The sequence below is a fragment of the Danio rerio genome, chromosome 8 (assembly GCF_049306965.1).
Source record: "Danio rerio strain Tuebingen ecotype United States chromosome 8, GRCz12tu, whole genome shotgun sequence".
Taxonomy (NCBI): Eukaryota; Metazoa; Chordata; class Actinopteri; order Cypriniformes; family Danionidae; genus Danio; species Danio rerio.
In genome coordinates, this window is record NC_133183.1 from 36,512,559 (window position 1) to 36,531,269 (window position 18,711).

Below are 18,711 nucleotides of genomic sequence, written 5' to 3' on the forward strand. Positions count from 1 at the left end.
AATAATAAAGAAATAATAAACAACATAAGTAAGATAAAATAATCATGCAACAATTGAAACAAAATATTTAGCAAGTATTTTTTCACTTTGTAAATCAGGTCTTTAAAGAGCATCTAAAATATATCTTACTGCATGTTTAATTTACTCAATCATGTAAATTAGCTGCTATTACAATCTATAAGAACTTTAAAACATTTCATTATGTCCTTGTTAAAATGTAATTCAGGAACTGAGTAATATTAATTCACAGCATGTCCTACAGTAAGTAATGAGTAATTCGAGTTAGGTTGAAGAACACGCTTTAGTTTAGGGTAAGTTGCATCCATTTTTTCAGTGACACAAATAAAGTGCTACCCAATTGTGATTTTAAAAATGTCTAAAACGCTCCATGATTAGTAGGGAATGTCTTAAACAGGAAAACTGCAGGAGTAATTACTAAAGCACTATTAGGTAGGACTCACACAAAGAGTGTAAAAGATCACAATTCAGCTACTTCATTGAGAAGTGCAAGTTCTACGCAGACCACAGGGAGGCAGCGATGGGTTTGTTGGTCAGCTTGCTAAACTGAACTGCATCTCACAGCAAATTAGGCCAAAAACTAATATTTTGCCACACCTGCCGATGACAAATTCCCAGCCATGACACTCATGCTATTTCATTAATAACTGGCAGATTTGGTACAACTAGATTTATTCTTTGCTACTACTATTAATATTTTAATAACAATTATTATTTCTTTTAAAGCAATATTTATTAGCAAAACATTTCTTTTGCCTTATTTTATTCCCTTATTTTTCTACATCATTTTATTTTTAAAAAATTGAAACATTGTTTGTGTGTGTGTATGTGTGTGTATATATATATATATATATATATATATATGTATGTATGTATGTATGTGTACACACACACACACACACACACACACACACACACACACACACACACACACACACACACACACACACACACACACATGTTGTTTTATCCTTTCTTTTGAAATGTTTATGGTTTTATGACAGAAACTGCAAGAAAATGTAACTGTTGATGAGTAATTATTGTAAATCATTCTGACTACAAACTTCAGAAGCTGTTTTGAGTTATGTTGTGTATTCAGGTATGCATTGAAAGTAATTAAAACTCATTAAAGCATGCAGTACATCTCTTTGAGTTGAGAACTGTTCTTAACCATATTGTGCAATCAGACATTGCAGAAGTCTGCAGAAGTACACATGTACCTATCTCCTGCAGTCGGTCCTCATCCATGTTGGGGTCAAAGTCACTCCCCAAGACATCAGTGCTCCAAGTCTCACTGACCGTCTCAGAAATGTCTCGGTCATCCGTCAGGCCCATCATGTCCCGAATCTCAAACTTGCGCAGTTTATCGTCCAAATTATCCTGTGTAGTGGCTACATAACAGACAACACAGAGTATGTGAGTGTCAAGCAACACCAGTTTAATTGTAAAGTTTTTCTCTTAAGATGTTTGGTGAAATACTCGAAGACACAAACTCACCTTGTTCGTGCTCCAGTAGCTGTAAGGCTTCTGCACCGTTACTACCAGACGGTCCTGGTCCTCCTTCTGACACGGACTCCACTTCCAAATCCAAAGAAGAAACTGAATTTGAGCGGTTAGACGGCCCTACGGACATACCATAAAAAAAATCCATATTTATAAATATATTACTAAACTAACCAGGCTATTAAAATTAAACTAATTAAACTTCTATTCTAAAATAGAATAGAATACAACTGAATAGAATAGAACAAACTAGAATACTAGAATAGTAAACCGATTTATGCAAATGAAATAATAAAAAAGATCAAATTAAAAAAACACAAAATGATTTATCTTAAAAATATATATAAAAATAAAATGAAATTATAAAATAAAATCTGAACTATCAAACTAAATATAAAATGTATTTGTCTCTCTCTTTACCTTAAAAAAAGAATGAGAAAAGAAAGGAAAAATGCCAGGTGGACATGAAACAGATTATGTACAAGTGAGCCATCTACTGGTTGTCTGATGAAAACACACCCTCAGAAATGCCCTCCAGGTTGTCACTGCAAAGTGAGAAGCGCAGTGTTTTGTCAGGCTTGCCATGTAATTTGGTGTCGTCGACAGGGGCGTCACCTTGTCCTCCATCTCCAAGATGCAAAGTCAGAACCTACAGTCAGAGACATTGCAGATGCATATGAGCACTATCAATATAATCATTTGAACAGTTCAAATACAAAAGCCTCTAAATGTCATCTCAAAATGTTCATCTAAAATGAGTATTTTTCTCAGCCTCCTTTGTTTATGTTGAGTTATTTCACAGTAAAGGCAATGCAAATAACCTTTTCATCACCATAAAGGAAAAATAACTAATATTAAACACAGGATCCTAAAATCTCATTTCAGAAGAATGACTTTTAGACAGCTTTTGCATCTGCACACTTCATTTCTTATTAATTCCCCTAAAAATCACAATATCAAAACAAATGACATAAATCCTCAAGCTTCTGACCTCGTTTTCTGACATCATCCCGGGAATGGTCTGTGGTGATGTTCCTAGAGAGATGACCAGCACTTCCTCGGGGACCTCTTGCAGAGACTCTTGAGAACTGGCTTCAGTCTCTCCTTCCTGGGCCATGTTGGATCGGCTTCGGCTGCGAGAGCCTGCTGGGTGAGGGTGAGAAAAAGTCTTAAAATGACAAGTGAACAACCTTTTAAGAGAAGTGCACCAGTATAGCTTTTTATAGAGATGCAAAGGACTGACTGATTATTTGTCAATAATCTTTTTAAATCAAAACATCCTATCAAAAATGCATTAAAGGAGTTGTTCAGTTTCAGAATGATTGGTCACTGATGCTCATATTTTTCCCTACTATAGAAGTCAGTGGTGACCATCAACTGTATGTCAACATTTTTCTAAATATCTTTTTTTGTGTTCAACCGAAGAAACAAACAAGTATTTGGATCAAGTAAAAAACTTAATGACAGCATTTCAATTCTTGAAGTGAACTACTCCTTTAAGCTTCAACATTATTATTTGTATAGTTTTGATGAGTTTAGTGTAAGCGTTTTGATGGAAAACATTTACAGCAGATGTGAGGGAATAAAATGAAGCGAGCATGCATGAGTTCATTAAAAACTCTCTTGCTACTCTGCTTGAAGAAACCGAAAAGTGTATGGGGGTGTATTGTGCTGCATCCATGGAGGACGGAACAATCAGATCATTCAATTTCTGAAATGGATACATCATTTTGGCTGCGTCTAAAAGCTTAGGCTGCTGACTTGTTGCCTCGCTGCGCAGCGTTTCTGCAGGAAGACACATCGTAAAATGGATTTCAGACAGATTCTGAGACAGCATAAACTTTTAATCACATACAACCAAATAGAGAAGGCTTTAGTGATAAAAACATTGTGAAAAGTAGAAAACGTTAGTCCGAACATACATTTACACATAAACTGACTTTAAAGCGGAGCCTTATTTTAGGCTAACTGTGAGGGTTGTGGGATTTATAAGGAAGTGAAGGATATATCGATGCTGGCTTCAAAACTTGATTAGAAGAAGGTACCTCAAGAGACAGGAAGTGAAGCAGATTTTGGATTTAGAGATGTCTTCCTACCATTCAAAAGAAGCATTTTAGAGGTTTCGGATGCAGCAATCATCTAAATCAACTGGTATAATTACCTCAGCAACATTTAATATCATGAATGTCAATGTGCAGCACATAAAGTACTAAAGATGTAGAGACATAATCATTGGGCTTTTTTCCAGATTTTACACAATAGCCTGTGCACATCTGGGGGAAAATAAAAAAACACACTAACAGTACTAAAAACTTTTAGCAGATTTTTTGCTGACCCGTGTATACATCTGAGACGTCGCTATTGACATGCTGTTTATTAGTCATTCAATTTATTAAATGTTTCAGTAACTACACACTATAAACCATTTATTAAGCATTTGCAAATAGTGAATTCATTATTTGTTAAGCATTAACTCTACATTAATACACGTTAGTAAGCAGTTTATAACTGCAGCTACAAATGCTGTATTCTTGACTTACAACCACATTTATAATGTGCTTAATAATTGTATTTTTATACTTTGTTAATAATTCATTTTCGTTATTAAATCAAAGTATTGCATTATTTACAAACCAGTTATTTAAGCATAGTTGGTGTTTTTAAGATAATTCAGAATGAGTTAGTAAATGATTAATAAACTATTCTAATTAACATTTATCCATCTTATTATTCAGGCATAAATGAAAAGTTACTTTGTATATTACTAAATGCTTTATTAACTCAACTTCATCCAGTTTTGTGACCTAATCTAAAGTAAGGACCATTTATGCTTTATAAAATCCCTTATAAATCCCAATTAAAAACTCAGTTAAATTGTAAACAGGAAAAAAAACATTAAAAAAATAATTTCTATTCATTTGAAGATACATAAATGAAGCTGTATCAAGTAAAAATAAATCTTTGCAACCTAATCAAAAATAAAATTACTTTACAGTTTAAACGTCACATCCTATTTTATTGTTAAATTATTATTTATATTGTAGTTCTTTTATATAATTTATGGCATATTTTGACATTCCTAATGTTTAATTTTACAGTAATTTTACTTTTTAGATAAGATTGCAAAGATTATTGTTTATTTAAGACTAAGCCTTTAATTGACATTTATAAGGGATTTATAAATCATGAATATTCCTCACTTTAGATTAGGTCACAAAACTGCATGAAGTTGAGTTAATAAAGCATTTATTAACATACATACTAACCATTACCATATGTCTGAATAAGATGAATAAATCTTTATTTCGATAGTTTATTAATCATTTACTAACTCAATCTAAATGATCTTAGAAACCTCCAACTACTCTTGAACAAATGGTTTGTAAATAATGCAATACTTTATTTAGTCATGAAAAATCAACCCGTCACAAAGTATGAAAGTACAATTATTAAGCACATTATAAATGTGCTTATAAGTCAAGAATACAGCATTCATAGCTGCAGTTATAAACTGCTTACTAACGTTTATTAATGTAGAGTTAATTCTTAACAAATAATGAATTCACTAGATGTGAATGCTTAATAAATGATTCATAGTGTGTAGTTATTATAAAGTGTTACCAATGTTTATATTAAAGGTTGCCACAGAATGAAAATATGGATATACTTAGGCATAGCTGAACAATAAAAGATCAGTACATGGGAATGACATATTGCGAGCGTCAAACATCATAGCCATCTTATTTGTTTACAGCCTTTCATAATTCAAAATGCAGGATATACAAATTATAAACATATTTAGCACCACCATGAAGCGGAATAAGGTGTGTTTGAATGCATCTATGGTTAGTTTAATTAAATAAATGTGTATACTGTAAAATCAACTGTGAATATATTTGCAGTGAGGCAACAAAACATTTAAACTGCTAATTATAAGTGTTTAATACACGTTTATGCACCCTGTCATATCTCTCAGAGTCAAAGAAATTCAATAAACTGTTATAAAAATATAATATAGGTTTATGTAGCGGTTGATATGAACTCTTTCCTGTGTGGAAATAACCGTGTAAGTCACTTTAGTAGACAATTATAATTTTAGTGTTAATCTCCAGCGGTTGTAAATAAGAATATAAAACTATTTCTGGAGATTTTTTTTTTTGCATTTAAGCCACACGCCTACTATGCAGATATCAGTGAACAATTCAAATATTGAATCAATGCACTCTATGGCACCTTTAAATCATCAACTACTGATTCTTTTTACACTCTTACTAGCTATTTAATAACAGTAAAAAAACATTTTCCTCTGTGTGTGTTTTGAGTGTCATATGCCACTGAAGCAGACACATTATTACATTTAAAATTTTATTTAATAATTGATCATTCATTTAAACAATGGTCGATCATGGAAGTTTGTGGAAAGGGATATGCCTACTTTTAATAAGACTTTTAGAAGGATTAACATGTTTAGTCTCGCACTGTTTAAAAGAAACCTGTACTGTCCCCCTTTACGTATAATAAAACCTATTTAGAAAGACTTGTTTCAATATTCCGATGCCCCGTTTTCAGTAAATAATGCAAACCAAATTAATCGAATCAATATCAAGAAAAATAACGTGTGTGGAATATGCTGGAAAAAGGTGGCCATACATTTTACAAGATTTATGATGCTCATAAATGGTCTTTGCTTGTCTGAGCAACTACAGTACAACAACTTGTGTACCGCTAGAGGCAAGTAATGCAACCAAGATGAGCTAAAGCAGTGACACACATGCCAAACACAGCGAACACTGGCCAAGCACAGATGAAGCGGTGGGAGGTGGAGGATGAACAGGGGTTTTAACAGTCATGGTAGAACAGCAGGGTTACCCACCAAACGGGGTTACTAAGGGTATATGAGCGGACAGGGAGGTGGCAGAGGGCTCCCAACATGTTATGGCTGCCAACTGTTGTCCTGATGATCATTGTCAGCAAGGCAAGAAAAAAAGGTGGAAGAGACAGAAGGGGAGAATCAGAGAGTTGGTGGATAAGATTCACAGTGTGTTAAAGATCAGTAAATGAGTGGAAGAACAAACAGTAGGTAATTAACAGAAGATCACCAGCTAATGTTCATGTCTGATTAGGTTATGCAGAAAAGCTGTTCCAGTGTGTTAAGAAGTTGACTATAGATTTATATGTAAAATTTATCAGATATGAAATAGACCAGTGATTCTCAAACTGTGGTACGTGTACCACAAGTGGTAAGCAGGCTTCCTTCTAGTGGTACTCAGAGGAACTGCTGAATAATTAAAATAAAGAAATGAACACGCTTTTAATCCTTTGATACGTACAGTAACACAGATGTGATCAGTAAATATTCATTTATTCTATTTTCAATTTTCAAATGTTTGTTATGTATTCTATCATTTGAAGATAATTTAGTCTCCATATTTGTAACGGTTGTTGGAGGCGTATCCTGTATTTTTTTATCCCAATGTCGACAGGTATGTAGGGTTGGGCGATGTCGACCAATTTGGCATTGTACGATGTCTAATGTGAAACATCGTGATGGACGATGGCATCATTAAGACAACATTGGGGTTGTTTGACAGAGTGCGCGCGACGTGTCTGAAGAGGGAGGAGGGATCCTTGGGTGAGAAGGGTGCGCAACTTATTGTGTGCATGACAGTGTGTGGCTGTGTTTGTGTGGTCATGTGATGTGTGTTTTCAGCGGACGGAGGGCTGTTCAAAAATACTATGTAAAACTTGGTGTGGATCATTTTTGTTCTAAAATGCCATTTTAACACTAAGACGTATTAGTGTAAATGGGGCCTAAGTGTGTATTTTTCGAGAGTGAGTTTGTGACAGGGGTAGAGCGAAGGATCGCGATGCCGGCTCAGCATTGTGTTCTCTATTGTCCATCAGCGATGGAAGATAGCATCGTCTATCGGCCCAACACTACAGGTATGGTTTAATCACTTGCTTTTCGGACAGACAAAGCCTACTCTAATCAGCAGTGAGCAGATCTAATTTCTAATTTAAGTATGTAAATTCAATTCATATATTTGAAATACAAGTTAATGTTCAGATTTTAAAGATATATGTTGCTTGTATATGTGACTTTTTTCTATATTTAAAATTTTACCAAAAAGAGTTTGAACATTAATATGATGACATATAGCCTATATTTATGAGGTCCAAGGAACATTTCCAGGTTTTGATGAATAGGCTACTATATGATAATACTTTACATTTAAATACAGCAGTTTTCTTTTTACTTTAAGAAAAGTGCCATTTTTAATTAACTTTGAAAAATCACATTTTAATTTAAACGCTGATGTTTTATTTTATTTTTTTCCTATAAGCACAGTGCTGTGTTATTGTTCAAACTATTTAAAATGTTTAAAGTGGCTGACAATAATAAAGATGATTAATAAGAAGAATTAATCACGTTTTGAACTGCGCAGAGCTGTAGCTGATTAATTAGGCCTACTAGTAGAAAAATTATGGTGGCACTTGGAGAGACCATTTTTTCTGAGGTGGTACTTGTTGAAAAAAGTTTGAGAACCACTGAAATAGACTATTTCAATGTAGTGATGTCACTAGCCCATGAACATTTCCTGCTTGTCGTGTGTGTGTGTGTGTGTGTGTGTATGTGTGTGTGTGTGTGTGTGTGTGTGTGTGTGTGTGTGTGTGTGTGTGTGTGTGTGTGTGTGTGTGTGTGTGTGTGTGTGTGTGAGAGAGAATGTAAATTATGCATTACATAAAAGGTACACAGTTATAGAAACTTTTTGGTAATGGCACTGATTTTAACTTTCACATCCTTAAAAGCACAAAATTTGCTTTCAATATGAACATACAGAAAGTTTGTTCAGTTAGCTATCGGAATGAGTGGGTTTATTAAGTAAAAAAAAAAAAAGTCAATTTGTTTAATGTATTTTGAATCAATTCATCAAAAGAACATCTTAAACAAGCGTGTAAATCAGAGTGTTAGTCTCTGCTTCAATCACCAGTGTTAGTCTCTGCTTCATCAATGGTAAAGTTAAAATAGAAGCAATACCAATGGGGAGTCTGTTCTTCTTGTTTGCAGGTGTAGTAGCAGGGGAGAGCTGGGGTGTGTTTGAGGGCGTGAGCTCCAGACTGTTGCTCTTTGTTGTGCGGGACTGAGGAACATTAGCAAGAAGAGTTTCTAGAGCCAGATGCTCTTCCTCTCTGAGCTGATCGCCTGCTGTAACACTGCGCACAAAGTCCACCTGGACACAGAAATAAGACAAGTTTTAACATGTGGGCAAACGTATTCAAACAAAAATTCAGATTATTTTTTCAAGTTGAATTCTTATGAAATATAATGAAACTTTTTGTGTCTTCAAGTAATCCGTTCAAGTCCTCACATTCGCCTGATTTTCCTTAATATGCTTAACATAAATTATGCACATTAACAAATAATTTTTGCACAAAAAAAATATTAATTTTAAAAAATATATACACAGACGCACCAGTCAACAGTTTGTACAGCTGAGCCGGTGCTATTGACCTGCTGTATATTACTTAATACATGATTCTAATCATGTGATGATAATGTAACAATCATACTAATCATTCTATTTACAGTAAATACATTTTCCTTTGAGTGAAGATGCTCGTGTTTTGATTGTCTTTCACACATCATGACATGACAATAGCCGTTTCCATCCAAACATGCAAATTAAAGTGTACTCACACTAGGCACAGTTGCATTGAACCGTGCCAGGGTGCGATTGTCCGCCTCCCCTTCATCAGATCCACCACTTTTGATGCTCATAAACTTATATAAAATCATTGTGCTGCACATATTAGGAGGTTTGCTGAAAGTGCAGCAAGGTTCATGTTCATTAAAAAAATAAGAATGATTATTAAATTTAAATTAACCCTCTGGGGTCTGAGGGTGTTTTGGGGCTCTGGAAAAGTTTTGACATGCACTGACATTTGTGTTGTTTTCAGCATCTTAAAAATATATAAATGGCTAACGTGTGATAACACTGTAAACAGCACAAGCTGGGCTACAATAATACCCAAGCAGCATGTTTGTATGTGTTTGTGTTTTTGAGAAAGAAACGTTTATGCGTGGTTAGTGAAAAACAAAAATTTTGAAATCACTGAAACAAGGCCGTGAAACACACAGAGAACATTTGTGCACAAGACCTTTGAGAATTGGATCTGGTAGTCTAGTGTTTTTACTTTAAAATGATGTGAGAATCATCTTGTTCACTTGCTCACAGAAAACAATATAATGGATTAAAATTTCTAAGTCACTTTTTGAGTGAAATTGGTTCATGCGGGAAGGTGTGAACTATCATTACTATGCAGTGAGTCACACCTGAGAAGACAAAGATCTGCATAATGAGCTGCATAATGAGCCATCAGACAGGTACAGTATGTGACTAGGAGGGAAGAGTTTCAAGAAGGAATCAGAGGAAAGATTATTTACTTTTTTGTTTGCAGTTTATTTAAAATATATTAATCACACAAAATAACTGGAGATACACTTGTGAGAGTCAGTACACTGTATAAAACTCTGCAAACTTTTAAACTTACACATAGCAAATCTACAGATTTTAATTTTTTATTTATTTTATTTTTATTTTTTTTGTAAATGAGTTTTGTTGCAAAATTAGATTTATCCATTTTGAGAAATGTTGGTTATTTGACATTATTATTTAAGACATCAACAGTCAAGTTCATTTAAAATTTTATAAATTAAACTATTTCTTGAGCTGAGTGAAGTCCAGGAATACAATATTCTTCAAATCCAGGATATTTTTAATTTAACTTTATATCTATAAATAGTTTATAAATAAGTCAAAAACATGCCAAAATGCAACATATTATTTTAACATTGTCAAACATCTTAAAATGGTTAAAAAAAACAATACATTATAATATATGGAATAGTATATACAAAGTTTAAATTATAATAATACGATTCTGAGTTAGTTTTGGTAATCTCATATTAGAGCAATGTTATTTTAAAGAGTGATAATTAATCCATATTAACAAAAATTACTGTAAGCAAAAGAAAGCAGGTGAAAAACAACACCATGTGCGAAAATGAAATCTTTTAAACAGTCGCGTGCATCACAGCAGCTTTTGGCGCAAGTTATCATCCTCTCATTCAGTATTCACAGTAATTATTTAAATAATAAACTTACAAAGGACACTTAGAAATGTAACCTTGCAGACAGGTATCCTGTGATGGGGAGCAGGGCAGGAAAAAAGCAGTATTTTATTGTAACCGCTGGCCTTCTTCTTGACATCAGCAGAGACTGACAGACGCAGGATTGTTTTTATCTTGGTCCACTTCTGTAGCGTTTTTAAACATTTTGTGAAGTTGAAGGCTACATCTTCATCTAATAGTTTGTCGGAATGACTCTCATTACTGAGCAAACTCGGAGTACTTCTTGTCTACTTTAGCTCTCTTTGCCACTGGTCCTTTACCTCCATTGTTTTCACATCTGAATTTACATATGAAGCGCGCTTACTGAGAGGCGGGACCACGCTGCTGTAATGAGGCGATATAGGAGAATCCGTACAGTCCTTACTTTTATACGGATTACATAAAAAAGAGATCATTTATTTTCGACTTGAATTGGTTAATGCAAAAGTAGACATATCAAGCTTTATATAGATATCATAAATTATCTTCTTTGTTGACTATTTGCTGCGTTTCCTTTCATTTTAGTGACGTGTTTTTCTGACCACAGTCTGCTCGCGCCTTAGACGCTTGTAATAACAATGCCTCGTGGGCGTGGTCGCATTAAAACTAATGAGATCAGACTGAGAAACTAGACATAGCGTTGGTTTCATACTGATTACTTTATCATGCAATGTTTGTTTTCAACATGCATAGCTGCGTTTAAAAGTAGACACTTTAAGTTTTCTAGAAATACATTTCTCATCTGTGTGCGTTTTGTATTCGCTGAGTTTTAGCGCATTTTACTGACTCGTTTCTAAAAGCAGTTCACGGAGAGAGAAAAGACAGAATGCCTACACTGTTTGTTTTCCTTATTTTGCAAAAGCACACACGTTTGTTGTTGTTGTGAGTGTACAGAACAAAAAGTAGACACCTAACAGATTCAATTGATGTACTGATCTTATCTGTACGATCAAAATTGAAAGTGTAATTTAAGTTCATTTCAGCAGTTTGACGCCACCACCTGTCAAAACGCGTATACGTGGTCTTCGACCCCAGAGGGTTAAACAGTCCCTTAAAAGTTACGTTGCGTCTTCAGATTTGCACTCTGGCGCACTTTGCACTCACACTACAGGCACACCCAGTGCTTAATTTGTGAATTGCGAGGTCCTGGAACAGATCGGAGTAACCGATCCGGCATGTAACCCGAGGATGGAGAGGTGTCACGCACGAAAGTGGAGAGCAGGGGGTGGGTGCAGTGGATTAAATGTTAGATGGCGGAGGGGTGTCCAGATTGAAAGGATTAAGGATGAAAGTATAGAGCGGTTGTTTGTCGCAGACGAAAGTGAAGAGGGTTGGGAAAGTGAAAGTGAACAATGAACGGGGGATCAGTAAAATGAGGTGCCAGATCAGATTACAGAGGTGCCGGATCCGGTGCTTTTTGGCACAAATAAGCCCTGGGGAGTACCGCACCAAAGCCCAACCGAACCAAGCTCTGGCACACCTCTTCCAACTGGGCCAGGGACAGTCAACACTCTCAGGGCGTACTCCCACTATATACAGTTGCCTTGAATCAGGCTGAAGCACGCTTGTGCCCCCTCCCATCTTCCGCAATGGCCCTCACTCTCATTACATTCGGCCCGAGCTCGCTACATCATCGATGATGCGCTGTTCAGTTTAAAAAGCGCTCTCTCACAGCACAGTGGAGATTTCTTTATACCGTTATATCGTTTCTGACTTTGGGAGGCAGTGACACGCAGTCAGATATTTCGCAGAACAGATCAGCAACTTTTGATGTTCATAAGCAATCATAAAGTCTTCGTGCTGTAGACATTAGGAGGTTTGCTAAAGGTGCAGCTGTCGTCCACTGAGGGGTTTGCGTCTTTAATAATCTACGACAGTTTGCGTTCATAAAACAGTAAGAATGATTAATTAATCCATATGAAACAGTCTCTTAAAAGTCACGTCTCGTCTTCAGTTTTCAGGCTCAGGCGTGCTTTGCACTTACACAGCCCAAGTGCTTTGGCACCTTTTCCAACCGGGCCAGGGCTGGCTAACTGAACCGTGCCTAAGTCCGATCCAGAGCACTCACACTTCTCAAACAATCTAGGAAACCAGCCTGGGCACCTTTCGGATAGCATAGTGCGAGTACGCCCTTACTTGTCAAATGAACCGGGAAATGCAACCGGCCGATGTTCAGATAACCTAGTGTGAGTACATCCTTAGACTAGAATATTGCATAAAACATTTGCATATTAAGCACCATTTCCTGTCAAAGAGAGCAAAATCGCCACTTCCTGATAAAACGATCATCAAATATCTAACCGGACTTTCTGTGGTAGGAGAAGCCACTGTGCGATTCTTTTCTTATATGAAAAATTACTTGTGCCTCAGAAGACAAAGACAAAACGCAATGAACAGTCTTAACTGGTTTTTAGAGGTCTGAGACCGCTCTGGGAGGTAATAATACTGAACCAATTTAATGACGGACATGGACTAAGAGGTTTTAGTAAGACCAAAACAACATTTCAGATGTTTTACAATGTGGTCTGCTAGCAGGTTTTTCCATTACCACAATCTCATTGTGTCCCATTTTATCTTTATTTGTCAAAACAAAAATCACAAAACTTTTGATGCGCAAACTGAAATTTGTTTAGCAAATGACTTTCCATCGTAGCTTATGCACATATTTTGGTATTGGATAAAAAGTTAATCCAACTCAGTTGTGCGCATTAAGTTTTTTTAATGCAAATTTTCAAAATATATGAGCATCTTGCAGTTTTCATTAACCATTTCTTATTGAATATTCTAAAATGTGCAAAAAAATAGGTGGATGGAAATAACAGTGTGTCAATAAACTACATATCTAAACTACAACAATACTAAATCAATTCATGGGTTAATATAAACAAAAACTCCAGTGCGGGAATCTGTGAAACGACTGCACACTGCACATTTTATTTTGGTGGAAACAAAGCAAAAAAAAATAAAAAATAGGTATTTTTCGATATCATATCGAAAAAAAGGCCTATAAAGATACACAATAAGATTTCTTTATGTCTTCAGGTAATCTTTGAACTCATTCTTCATCAGTCCTGGTAATTAAAGCAGGTGGGCCTCATTATTCAGCGATCATCATTAGTGAATTTCAAACAGTGAGTCTAATGCAATAACAACATAGGAGTCGGGCTAATTGGCTCTGTAAATGACAGTGCGATGATGAACACCTTGCTGCTCTTGCGGAGAAGAAAACTGGGAAAGGCAGGGTTATTAGCTGTTAGCAGTGCTGGGCAGGAAGAGTTAAAGCATTACGACTTTGAAGGTATGTGGAGCGACTGTTACTGCTGGATTAACGGGACCGGTTCAGACATGCCTACTTTGCAATCTCTTGTTTCTTGACAGAACGAGAACTTTTTATAGATATTGTGTAAGAGCTGACTATGGCAAAAAGCTGAGTGATATGTTGTGGTTAAGGGTGCCAAAGGAATAAAAAAGTGATTAGTAATCACTAATAAATGACATGATACAGTTATCAATTTAATAAACTGTAAAATATCAGATCAGAAAAAAGTCGTTGATTTACTTGGCTGCTACATTTTGGCTTAAAGGCCCTGATATCAAAGCGTTTATTTGAAGTTTATTTTCAAGAATCTGAAACTGCTTGCTCTATATCAGAGATGGATGGGCAATAAATCAATATATGTATAATATAACACACTTGTGTTGCCAAATAGGAGCTTTTGTGTTGAAATTTGTAGAAATATATATAAATCTAATTTTACAACCCGTATGCACAATACAGAGGTAATTAGAAGGATAGAAAATGTGGGATATTTGAAGCATACAAGTTCTTTATTTTCTAAATTGAAGATACTTAAGTTTATTGATTTAGTTCAATTTAAAATGGCACAATTTATGTTTGAAGCTAGAAATATTTTTTTCTCAAATGTATAAAAAAAATTTGATGAAAGACGAGGGATTTAACCTGAAAGAAGAACAAAAGCTAAGGAGGTTAAAAACAGGGACAACTTTAAAAAGTTTGTATACAGTATGTGGTGTGAAATCATAGAACAGATTCTTAAACAATGTCAGGATAATCAATATAAAAAAGTTGTATAAAAATATATTATTTAAGGAATTTGAGTAATAAAGGTGATTGTAAAATTACGAAAAAATGCTTAAAAAATGTATTATTAAAGAAACATGTTAATGAATAGAGGTGATTGAAAACAGAACAAAATGAGAAAGGTATGATGAAATTTCAGTTAATGGCTGTCTGCAATACTATGATGTTTTGGGTCTGTTATAAAAGGCAAAAGGATGAAAATGTATCATGGACAAAGCAGAGATAAGTAAAAGAATTGCTGAACGTGCAAAGATACTGAAATGGACATAATAATAATAATGATAATAATAATAATAATAATATAAATAATAATAATAATAATAATACATTTATTTTATATAGCACCTGTAAAAGTTACTTTCTTAAAGCACTTTACATACAAATCAAGACAACATGCATTAATGATACAACAATTATAGAAGTATATCTATATCTATCTAGAGTTAAAGTCAGAATTATTAGCCCCTGTTTGTTTAGTTGTTTTTTCCAATTTCTGTTTAATGGAGAGTAACCATTTTCAACACATTTCTAATCATAATATTTTTAATAACTCATTTCTAATAACTGATTTATTTTATCTTTGCAATGATGACAGTAAATAATATTTTACTAAATATTTTTCAAGACACTTCTATACAGCTAAAAGTGACATTAATGATTAAAGGCTTAACTAGACGAATTAGGTTAACTAGGCAGGTTAGGGTAATTAGGCAAGTTATTGTATAATGATGGTGTGTTCTGTAGACAGTCGGAAAAAAATTTGCTTAAAGGGGCTAAGAATTTTGTCCTTAAAATTTTGTTTAAAAAAAAAAAACTGCTTTTATTCTAGCCGAAATAAAACAAATAAGACTTTCTCTAGAAAAAAAATATTATCAGACATACTGTGAAAATGTCCTTGCCCTGTTAAACATCATTTGGGAAATATCTAAAAAAAAAAGAAAAAAAAAATTCAAAGGGGGGCTAATAATTCTGACTTCAACTGTACATAGAGTGTCCAGCGAGCAGCATAATGACAAAAGACCCTGTCGACCCTAGATCGCAGATGAGTTTTAGGAACAGCTAGGAGACCACACTTAGAATATCATAAATTTTTAGTAGGGGTTTTCTGGTTTTCGTAGTTCTCAAAAATGCATAAAACCACATAATTACATATACATCTAAATATCATTATTAACAGCGCTTACAGGAATTGGATATTGGTAATAGAATTTCAGTTTCGATTTAACTACAATTAAAGAAAAAAAACTGCAATTGTGCAATCAGACTTTGTGTTAATGTCCTTGTGTACTGATTCACGTGCAGGAGCTGTATGAAACACTAAGTCTGACAAAATTACAAATGTATAAATAATAATTTTTATTTGTAACACGTAAATGTAAAAGGGCAAATATGAATAAATTAATAAATAAATACATACATGTTTTTTTAGATTTATACACACAAGTATTTTTCCACTTTTATTTATTTCCACTTATTTATTTTAAAATGTATATAAATTTTTTCTTGTAAATTTATTTATTACATTTTATTTAAATTTATGTATTATTAATTGTTTATTTATTTATACATGACATTACATAAAGATGAAAATCTTTATATTTTACAGAATCATAAGTAAATATTAAATCAAATATCTTTTTTACTGCATGTACAATATTGTCAATTTTATGTTCAGAATATTTATCGACTAAGCTGAAATAAAAATAAAAAAAAAGACTCATCTTAAGAGAGCTGTTCCGGAAACATTGAATCTATTTCTTGAAGCCCTAACATTTTGCCAAAAAAAAGGATGTGAAAGTGCAAAGGAGTACTCATATAACAAGTCATAGTGCGAATTCTTACAAAACCCCACACTCCAATACTACTCAGGCCTGTTATTTCATTCAACCTTGCGAAAGGCAACATTGAGCTCATTTGTACTTTTGATGACGTAACCATAAAAGTCAGCTGACATTAACTTCCTTCCATGAGTGTCTTTTTCTTTATTACTTACCAAAGCTAAAAGCTGATTATGAGTCATGTAAACAACAGTCCGTGTGAGGCCCTCCAGTAAATTCATTGACGACATCGGTGGAGTCTCGACAGCCCTTCCACCAATGACCACGTCCAAAAAGGCGGCAACACACATCTGAAAAGACCAAAAAACTAGAGTCGATACACAATATACACCATCTGACTTATTTCAATCTTTAATCAATGTATTGCAATTAGCGCTGTCAAAATTAACACGTTAACGCATGCTATTAATTTGAAATAATTAACGCGTTAAAAAAAATTTATGCAATTAACACTTTTTTTTTTTTTTTCCTGTTGTGGCCAGGGGCAGACGCCGGGCAGTTTCCCACTGTTTCGACATACTTTTTGGGCCGGGCTAGTGTGCAACTTAAGCAACTTTTTTTTACATGTAGTTCTGCCCAAACAAATATTTGTTGCATTTTTTAATTGTTTAAGTTCATTTGATTGACAATGTAAAAGCTGTGAGCTACGTTTGATGTTTCATTGTTGAGTTATACATTTGTTTAGGGTCTCTGACACATTGCTTTTATTATTTATCTTTATTTTATTAATTAACATTAACTGTGTGCGTCAGCAGGCAGTTTTTGTTATGCGCATTATTTTCTAGGCTCCCTTAAAACACACAGGCACCCACATTTCCAGAGTGGATTATGATTTTATTTTAATAATAAATAAATGAAAAAAGTAGTTTTTTAATTTGTCAACTCTCGTTATTTCCTATATATGGTTTTTGTGCTTTTATAGAATGGGAGTTGGTAAACCTATTCAAGGGCATGCACAGATGTTCTATACTTTATTATTATTATTAAAATTTTCCATATCTGCAATTCCTGTATTTTGGCATTTTTTTGCAGTCCACTTAGAATCCAACATGGAAATCAATGTTTTCTTTATTGGCATTGGTTGTTTTGAAATTCAAATGGCATTAACATGCCTGTGTTTTTATTTCTGTAATAATTATGGCTGTCAAGCCAGGATCTTGATGGTTTATTGTGGGTATGTTGTTTACATGAAGAAATCTGTGTTACAAGTTAAACAAAAATTCTAATAATGAATTATATTTTGAATTTAAACAGTATTTGTCTTGCGTTTACATTAATTTTACACTCGAATAGCCAAAACTGCAAGTTTCAGTCTTTTAAATGCGATTAATCACGATTAATTGTGATTAATTTTTTTTTAAAGTGCGATTAATTAGTTAATTTTTTTAATCGATTGACAGCACTAATTGCAATACACACTGTCATGTGAGGAAATATGAGGTTTGGCTTTAAAAAATTTATCAGCAAATGTTCAGTGACATATTTAATTGTGTGATCAAATAGTGTTGAGAATCATATCATTACAATGGTGTTGGTTTTACTAAGAATTTGCTACAGCATATATAAACACAAGAAAGCTTTGCAATATTGGGATTAGGGCTTAACAATATAGCATTTAGTATCGATATATCGTTTAGTATTGATTATGCCAATAGAATTCTGCGATGTTGAGTTGTGATTATAATTAACCAGGAAACCGTTCAGAACACAAGCAAAGTTTATCAAGACTACAGTGAACAAATAAAAGGCATGTGGCTTAGTAAAATTTCAAATTAGTTTATAGCATTTGGCCACTACAAAATTATAAATTTTAGTTTTTTTTTTCTAGTTAAAATGTTTATTTTTTATTACAATGAAGACTATACAGTGCTGATAGTGTTATTTTATATTTGATTACATTGTTTAAAATCATATTACATTGTTACATTACATTTACCTCAATGCTGTTTGAATATCCATAAAGCACTGTCCATTTAATTTGTATCTTTGTTCTTTTGTAAAAACTATTCTTCTAATTATAATTTGTTTACTGTACTTCATAATAAACAAACTCCCTACAAAATTATCACAATAAAACT

The 18,711-nt window shown here is 33.9% G+C and overlaps 1 protein-coding gene across 8 annotated transcripts in view; it reads right to left on the reverse strand.

Annotated features, from left to right (window-relative positions):
• The window catches only part of gapvd1 (GTPase activating protein and VPS9 domains 1), an 88,699-nt gene that overhangs the window by 35,307 nt on the left and 34,681 nt on the right, over window positions 1–18,711 (reverse strand). For 2 of the 8 annotated variants that reach the window (XM_073909324.1, XM_009304094.5), the window contains exons 6-12: window positions 16,789–16,923; window positions 8,561–8,753; window positions 6,395–6,475; window positions 2,513–2,664; window positions 2,041–2,170; window positions 1,516–1,641; window positions 1,239–1,409 (exon numbers count right to left, since the gene is read on the reverse strand). In XM_073909324.1, coding sequence (XP_073765425.1) covers window positions 1,239–1,409; window positions 1,516–1,641; window positions 2,041–2,170; window positions 2,513–2,664; window positions 6,395–6,475; window positions 8,561–8,753; window positions 16,789–16,923 — 988 coding nt within the window. Of the gene's footprint in view, window positions 1–1,238; window positions 1,410–1,515; window positions 1,642–2,040; window positions 2,171–2,512; window positions 2,668–6,394; window positions 6,476–8,560; window positions 8,754–16,788; window positions 16,924–18,711 lie in introns of all 8 variants that reach the window. The other 6 variants (XM_005167157.6, XM_009304093.5, XM_009304096.5 and 3 more) reach the window with 3 other exon arrangements.